Source organism: Arachis ipaensis, chromosome B1, assembly GCF_059453495.1.
Source record: "Arachis ipaensis isolate K30076 ecotype BB chromosome B1, ASM5945349v1, whole genome shotgun sequence".
Lineage (NCBI taxonomy): Eukaryota > Viridiplantae > Streptophyta > Magnoliopsida > Fabales > Fabaceae > Arachis > Arachis ipaensis.
In genome coordinates this window covers 44352211-44361212 of record NC_142436.1, presented here as the reverse complement: position 1 = coordinate 44361212, position 9002 = coordinate 44352211, and the positions used below count along the sequence as shown (strand labels likewise).

The 9002-nt window shown below is 33.1% G+C and overlaps 1 protein-coding gene across 1 annotated transcript; it reads right to left on the bottom strand.

Annotated features, from left to right (window-relative positions):
* Positions 1-6707: 6707 nt before the first annotated feature.
* Positions 6708-8627, bottom strand: LOC107617788 (uncharacterized). The gene is made up of 4 exons (XM_016319661.3): positions 8494-8627; positions 7419-7690; positions 7215-7322; positions 6708-7145 (listed from the first exon to the last, which is right to left on the bottom strand). The coding sequence occupies exons 2-4, from the start codon at positions 7437-7439 to the stop codon at positions 6846-6848; spliced, it is 429 nt and encodes a 142-aa protein (XP_016175147.1). The 5' UTR covers positions 7440-7690; positions 8494-8627; the 3' UTR covers positions 6708-6845.
* Between the last annotated feature and the right edge of the window lie 375 nt (positions 8628-9002).

Sequence of the window (9002 nt, the reverse complement as noted above, 5' to 3'; positions counted from 1 at the left end):
TATTTCACCTTTTCTTCTTTTACCACAGCCTTTCATCTCCTTTCCTTCTCTATCCTATCGACAAACCTCCCTCAAATGGCAAAGCGTTGCTGATCTCCTTTTCACGCCAGCTCCATCATCTTCAACAGCACTGCTCAGCCGCCGTCTCCGTTTTCCAACTCGACAACGTTGCCATTGCATGCGAGGACGCTGTCGTCGTCAACAGCAAGTCTCATGGCTTCCTCCACTGGTTTGGACTCTGGTCAACGTCGCCACTCGGACTCATCATCTTCCCAAACTCGCGTCGTTGCGCCGCCACCTTCAACCTTCCATCGTGCCACGTCAAGTCCGCCACTGCCTCCATGACGCACCGAGACATCTCCTCTTTTTCCGTTGCGCGCTGCTGCTCGTCATTCACCACATTGGTTTCCAACAGTAGGTTAGTAGATTGTTAGGGTAGTTATAGGTAAGTTTAATTTTTTTCGAATTGAAACTGGGTTTGAATGTAAAGAGGATGTTCATTTTAATTAATAGGCAGATAGTTCTTTTCACATTAAATTGGATGTTGCATTTTATTATTTTATTGTGAAGAGATGGTCTTCAGATGATTGCGGCTGTTACTTTTTGGCTTAGATTGATGTTTCATTTGTTCTTGTACATGGATGTTTCCCAAAATTAATTTTTCAAGTTCTTCTTAAAGGTAAATGGATGTTGCTTTTTCTGGATGTCTCTCTTAAATTGTTGTAGAGGTTTGTGTTGATTATATGATTTGAACCGACTTTTGCATGTTATTGGTTCTGCTTAAATTGTTGGATTCTGCATTGACATACTCCGCTGGTTTTTTTATGTGGTTTAGGAGTTAGGGAAAAAAATTAGTTTAAATTTGCTTGAATTGAAGTTGGGTTTGAGTGTAGTTATTTAAACATGGCGCAAGGGTGAAATTTTTTCTAATTTGTTAGATGTTTCTTATCTTAATTAACAGGCGAATAGTTCTTTTCAAATTAAATTGGATGTTGCATTTTATCGTGAATAGATGGAATTTATTTGATTCTGCATGTTGTGTGATTATGTTTTAATGTTATTTTACAGAGCTCCATTATAAAAGGATCATTGGTTATATAAAAAGAACATGGTAAATTAGCCACAAGCAATAAATTCTGTCACACCGATCCAGAATACTGATGAATGATGATCAAGTAGCAAGTGCTTCTTCTATTGTGAACCTGATAGATTCATTGCAGAAACAGTATCTCAAAATCAAAGAGCATGCAAAAACCTACCCTTATATATAGGCTTCCTATATTGTTGTATATGGTGAGTTTGGTCTATGAACTACATATAGATAGAGAAAGCTTCGAAAAACTGAAGACAGAGTTAAGAATCTTCAAGAGAAACTATGGAAGTTTGTTGAAACTGAAGAATCTGATCCTTCTACTTCTAAGAATCTCCTAATTTGTCATTTTTCTGGTTTTATTATTATTTTTAAGCTTGTGCATGTTGGCTTTGAGTTTCAATTATTGTATTTCTATACATGTGTTTGAACAATTGTTGAAAGTGATTGTATTTTTCATTGAGTTCAAGAGGAAAGATGAAGAATAAAGAAAACCTTTTTACTTAGAGACTAGAAGCCAAGTATAGTATGAAGAAATCATTTCTTTTTTTCTTCTGATTTTAGTCAATCTTTTGGCTTTTATTTTCTTGATTTGGATGATAATTTCAGAACTCAGAAAAAGGGCTTTCTGGACCCGACTAAGAAATTTAAGATGTTCAAACAAAAAATACAAAATTAAAATGTTATTTGTGTGGAGGTTGTAAATTACTCTGTCTATTTAAGGTACTAATGTTTGGTATAATATATCTTTAAGTCTAAAAATCAGATATTGTTGTTCTTTTTTTTTCATTCTTTAAATTTTTTTTTAATCAAGCAACAGGATAAATACAATTTTCCCTTCTTTTGTGATACTTATAGTTACTATCAATTGAATCATCTCTACAATAAAGAATAAATACAAGTAACTTATGTTAGGTACCTAATTATTTTTGCAAAGATCTAAGTGGATATTACTTCTGTCAAGCATTAAGATGTTCTTTTTTCATACTAAATAGATGTTATTTTAATAAAAGTCATGTGAATGAAAAATAAAAAAGCTTATCCTACAAAAGTAACTATAAATTTGTCATATGCTAAGATGCAATGAAAGGAATCATAATATTCATTCAACTTATCTATACAATTTACAACATTGTAGATATAGAAATTCATCATGACCAAAAATAATACAAGAACAATCATCCATTTAGTATAAAAATAAAAATCTATTTGTTTTACAAAACACTACAACAATATAGACTATTTTTTAGGATTATTATGTGTAAAAAAAATTAAAATTCGTCAAAAAATAAATTTTGACACTATTTTAATTATGAAAATATGTTAATAAAAGTTTTGTCAAAAGTAGTATTTTTAACATATAAGTAATTGTAAAAAAAAGTTTAAATCTTATTTTGATAAATATTGGCCGTAAAAAATAATTTGTTAGAAAAATTTGAGAATATATTTTTTGTGATACTTATTAACCGAAAAAAATACTATTTATTTTGACACTTATTGACTATAAAAAATTCTCAACAAAAATTTTTAACAAAGAATGAGATGAGATCTTGAAACTGAAGAATAAACTGAGATTTTGAAGATGAAGAATGAGTAGTATGATTCTAAACTAAGAGCAATGTGATGCCAAAATTGACGGAGCTCAACGAAGAAAAGGAATAATAGAGTAAGTTGAAAATAAATGAGTGTCAAAATTGAGGAGTAATTTTCTATAATCAAATTATTTATCAAAAAAACATAGAGAATTTGACATTTGTGATATTTGTCAAAAATATATATTAATTTTTACACTTAACTATGGCTGTAAAAAAAATCATGTTAAAATAACTCTCTTTTCTTGTAGTGAAAAGAAACATGTGACGTCATTCAATTAAATTTTTACATAAATATTCAAGTTGCCTATAAAAAGAAAGATACTAAGTAGGATCAAAATAAAATACATCCAATTCTTAAAGTATTATAAAAATTCACAACTGTAACTCAAGAAAAATCTCAAAATGTATTAAAAGTATCTCAAACGGTGACATCATCACATGTGTTAAAGACATTGATTTGACAAGTGATCAAAGCTTTTATTCTCCATTGATCATAGCAGGATCGGCCCAATTTGATGCACTTCCCTTGCAAGGAATGCTTGATATATTTGTGTAGAAATTCACCTAAAAAAATTATACCGAAAAACATCAATATAAAATTAAAAAAAATCCAACTAAGAGAAAACAAAAACATCCACAATCCTATACTACACCAAAAAAATATGCATAAATGTATGCAATTACAGCAATGCACACAAAATGAAACTCACAAAGATAATAGTGCCATATGAATCCTAGCAATAGAGAATCTAAAATATAAATTATAATCTATAGATAATAAGAATGAAAATAAAGAAACTTAAGACAACAAGAAAGTTTAATTTCTTTAGTCACTTCTCCTCATAGGTAAGATGGGAAGGTTAGTACAAAAGCCAAAGGAAGATAATCATTTTCACGAAAACCATTTTAAACCCCGAAATAGGAGGTTTATAATTCATAAAGGAAAAAAAGGAAGAACATCGAATTCAGTCAATTGATCAAATTCACCAAACAAATATAAGGTGATTTAGGTGATGAGAACATTGGTGGAATAAAACACACTGCAGAAAGAATTTTAAGAACTAACAGTATTTTTTTAAGTTGTTGATGGTACTGGAGATTCATACATAGTCCTACACATATAATATATGGTGATCAACAAAGTTGCAATCGAGAAGGGAGGAGAGCTATGGCGGTGATTGCGAACCGCGAGGGGAGGAAGGTTGTGACGATGATTATGAACCGCGAGGGAAAAAGGGGTTGCGGTGGTGGTGATGAGAAATCGCGACGAGAACGGTGGTGTGGTGGTGACAAATCACGACAAAGAGCGCGCTGTAGTAGTCGGCGATGCTGCGAATTGCAACAAGAACGGCTCTGTGGTGGTGGACGGCGCTGCAAATCGCGAGGGAGGCGTTACGGTGTTTGGCGGTGGTGCAAATCGCGAGGGAGGATGGCACTCTTGAAGGACGAAGATGGCGAGAGTAGTTCGAGTGGGGATCGGATACGATCGCAGGGCGTTATCGCGATGTGGGAGAGAAAGAGAAGAATACGGCATTATGGGGTTGTTTTACAAAACTAAATTTGATTAGAAGCTGGGAGTCCACTTCTGTGATTCCCGTTGCAATTGGGTGAATGTATCACTTAAAATTTGATTTTGGCATATCAAGCCATTAATAACAAATATTCTAAATTATAATTGAATAAAACTAATTAAAATAATTATAGTTAATTGAATTGTTAAATTCTTGGCTGATTATACTTGGTTTCATATAATTTTTCTTTTTAAAATTACTAGTATAATTTTTAACTAAATCCAACTAAATTATTAGATACTTCTTTTTTTATACGTACATGTTTGTTGTATGAATGAATATAGTTACCAAAAATACTTATACGTATAACATTATTGTATAATATATATAAAAGTAGTTTTTTTATTTTACTATTATTGCTCACTTAAACTTAAAAACTTGAAAAAAGAAAATTAAACACCTTACTCTAATTCTTTTATTTTTATCTTTATTTTTTCTCTCCAATCATAGTTATCAGAACTGAATCGATAATTAATCCGGTCATACAATCGGAGGTCATTGGGTCACTGGTCAACTAGTGAGTCACTGATTCACCCGATCATAATTAGATAAAAATATAAATTATAAAAATAAAATTAAAATTAAAAGTTAAAACTTAAAATACATATTTTTACAAATATATTAATAACAATCAAGTATCAAGTATCAATTCTTAGATATAATTTATGACGCAAAAGAGATAATAAATTAGTCAATAGTACAAAATACTGTCTCAATTTAAATAAACAAGAGAAAGAGAAAAACATAACACAATCAATATATCAAATTTGGTATCCATGAGAATTCATGTTTAAAAAGATGGAAGTAAAAATAAAATGCGTTCAAGGTTTGCTATATAATTATCTTTTGTCACATATAGTAATAAGCATCATGTTGGCAGAGTAGTACGTGAGGGGCATTGCATTTACAATATGTTTTAAGTTTAATTTCTGCTATTGTTGAAGTGGACAAGTGGAGCTCCTTTGGTGGTTCGGCGGCACGCAGGTGCATCGTGGGGTCAACAACGGTTCTAAACACGAATTGATCAGTTTTCAGCGAATTTGACCATCATTGACCGGATCAACTGCAAATTCGGTCTAAATCACTAACTGAACTGATTAGACTACTAATTTATCGGTTTTTCGATCGAACCGACCGATCCAATATGGTTTTGATAACTAGGCCTCCAACCCATGATGAAAACAATCTTAAAATAAAGGAAATATGTAATTTTTTTATCTTCCATCGTCGTCATCATCATCATTCATGCACTATTGACACACATATCCATTCAAATGACAAAAGGATAAAGCAAAAGTAGAAAGTGCAAGGAGCTAATTTTTTTAATAGTCAATTTGAGTTGATTTTCTTCTTTTTTTTTTTAATAATTTCTTCCGTCTCATTTTGCCTTTCGATAGTGTTTATTTTAAGGTATTGGGACTGACATTGAAGATTGAAATTTAGTATTGTGTTTGGTAGTTAGAGATTGAAATTAAAATTTCAATTATGGAACACAAAATTTCAGTCTTTTCAGTACCTCCAAAAAGTGGGAACACAGGAAATTGAAATTTATAGGGATGGAGACTGAAACTTTAATAACATTTCTTCACAAAAATTCCTCATTCAACTTTTCAAATTTCCATTCTACCCCCTTCTTTTAAATTAGGGATTCTCCTCTCTTCGCCCTCTTCTTTGTCTCCATCCATTCCTCCCTCCATCAAAGACCCCCTTCCTTCAACTTTCTCACATTCTCTCAAATCAGCAAATTCGTCAGCACTATCCTTAATACCCTCACCAAAATTAGCAAGCTCCGCTACCTCTACACAAGCTACTCCAGCGTTTCTGACACTACACTACAAGAAAAACGTTGAGTACCATCCGATTTACTAGTGGAATAACGAAAATAATCCATCGATAAAATTTTTACTAGAGGATTTTTTGTCAGAAACAATTCGATGATATAACCCTTGCTGGTAACCAATTACCATTGGATTTTTCAATCCGACGATAACTACCAGTGGATTCTGCAACGGATTCTTTGCCTAAAAACTATTTAATTACCGACGGAAAATTTTTGCCGGTAATTTTGGCACACCACTATTTCTTTCCTGCCTAATTACTGTCAATTTTTTTTCTTGATAAATTCGACGGTAAATTCAATTTTGTTTAAAAAATTTAAACACAATTAGTGGTCAAATTCTTTTTTAAATTTAAATTTATTTTTTCACAATTAGTAGTCAAATTTTAAATAATTGAAACCAAATATGGTAAATTAAATATCAAGTGTACATATAAAATAAAAAGTCAAATAAATAAAATACAATAAAACAGTCTAGAACAAAGTTCTAATCACTAAAGATCCTGATCGTCGTTATCGTCATCTCCCTGGTCTTGCTGACGCCGACTAAGTGGTGATGTCGGTGCACCTCCAGCAGTGCCACTGCCACTAGCAGTGCCGCTACCACTGGTGCGCATTTGATCTTGGTACATCGTCATCTATTGCTCCATCCGCTAAAGCCGCTCTAGCTCCCGCCACCACTCTAGCCTGAGGCAATTTATTTCTTACATGTGTGTGAGAATCTCTTGATACCTCTTCTCAAACTGCTGCAGCTACTGGGCTTGTTGGTGAAGTCTCCAGGTGAGCTCCAACACATGTTCCCCCAAATCAACGCCATCCTCGGGATCGACGGGCCGGCTGGCGGCAAAGGCGGATGAATGTCTCAATGTGGAGGTGCGGAAGTTGTCGGCGAAGAATGATCCCAACTCGTAGACGCGATTCTTGTATGGCTTAGATGCTATCTTGCACCAAACTATGTCAGGATCGATGATTAATGTAATGGAGTTGTTGCCGTCGTCTCCAGTATGCTGAGATTGCTGGGTTGCAGCTTCCAAACTCTTCGTGTATGACTCCTGTATAACACATGTTATGATTAGGACTGCAGTTAATTGAAAACTTTATATCACATGATGTTTACTCACATAATGATTCGTAGACTGCTGATAAGCAAATCTCTCCTTATTCTCCTGCAATGTGTGAGTATACTTAAAGGACTCCACCGTCGTCACATCACGATCCAACGACTTAGACTACACATGTTGAAACAATATGTTAAATCAAATAATAATGACATTATATTTCAAAGACAAAATAAACTTAATAACAAAATGAAACAAGTTACATACTAGCCTGGCCTTTGTCTTCATGGTGAAACAAAAGGAGAAGCAGCTGTATGACTTCCTGGGGGCGGAGGTGGCGCAGTAGAAGGAGCCACGTACTTGGGGTTAAGGACCATGATGAAAGGCTAATCTTGTGCTCCAATTGCCGGTGACGTTCTAGGGGTAGTTGGAGTAGAGGGCGATGATCAAGAAGTCCAACAGGTTTCAGTAGACACCCCTCTACCCCATCCACGAAGCCGATTCATGACACCTCTGTCTGTTGTCATGTCTACAAAGAACTGAAAAACAAACACATAGGTCACAAAAATAATATAAAGTCAAACAAAGAATATTCACAAGTTAAATCAAACAAAGAAGTCAACAAGAAGCATAACGACATTCAATTATGATAATCGAATGTTTGTGAAGTGGAACGATGAATGATAAACAAAGAAGTATATCAAAGCAAAGTGCACAAACTTGATAATCAAAACAATAATCAATATAAACAAGCATAACCAAGTATATCACATTCTCATGGTGTTCCTACATCAATAGTATCAAAGAAGCACAATATTCATCTGATTTGATTTTAAAATAAACTTATATAGCACAAAGTACAAATTCTTGGTACACTTAATAAATTATAAATGTATGTTAGCTATGTTTATAAAAGAAAACAAATTGCAACAAACATCCAAAAGCACGAGAATTTGTCATTATTCATTATAAATTTCAACAATTTCATTCTCAAATCCAATTTTATATGAACTTATTGGGATTACTTAGCTCTTATCCAACAAAAGCTAATCAATATATAATGAGAGATAAGGACACTTTGGATTATATAGAGGATTCATAGGTTATTATTCATTAATATTTTAACCCCAAATTTTTCGCAATCTGCAACAAACACTTTTAAAGAACCTTGACTAGAACAACATGAATCAGGCGAAAACCAAGTTCAAAGATCCCTAACTTTACCCAACCTATTAATTAAAATTGTGTCAACAAGAACACCTTACCAACAGAAAACAATAGATAATATAAAAAGGAAACAATAAAACCTAGAAACAAAAAAACAAAAATGAAAAATAAACACCTAAAATGACGAGGAATGCTCTTGACGAGCATGACGTCGATGCTGATCTTAGTGGTGTAGGAGGCAGATGCAGGAGGCTCACTGCGACTATTCCTTCTGATGCTGTTGATGCATAAAGCTCAAACTTGCCTGAGAGAGGGCTGCCAAAGGAGGGGACTACTGCCAGAGGTGGGAAAGACAAGAGGGTTAGAGAGAGAATGAAAGATGAGAGGGTGAGGAGAGAGAGAGAGAAAGAGATTGCATTTTTAATTTGGATGTTCAATTATATGAATTTTTCGAATATCTCATATTTTTTTTAGTAAAGCTTCAATGTTCCCATGGTATTATAGGTTTTAAATTTTTATTTAGATAGTTTGTGATTTTTTAATGTGTGTTATGTCTATCATTTTTATTTTAGATATTTTAATATTTAACATAAATGAATCTGACTTGGTGATGTTTTTTAGATTACTTTTGGATATTTGATTATATGATATTTTGGATGTTCGCAATTATACAAAGTTTTATGT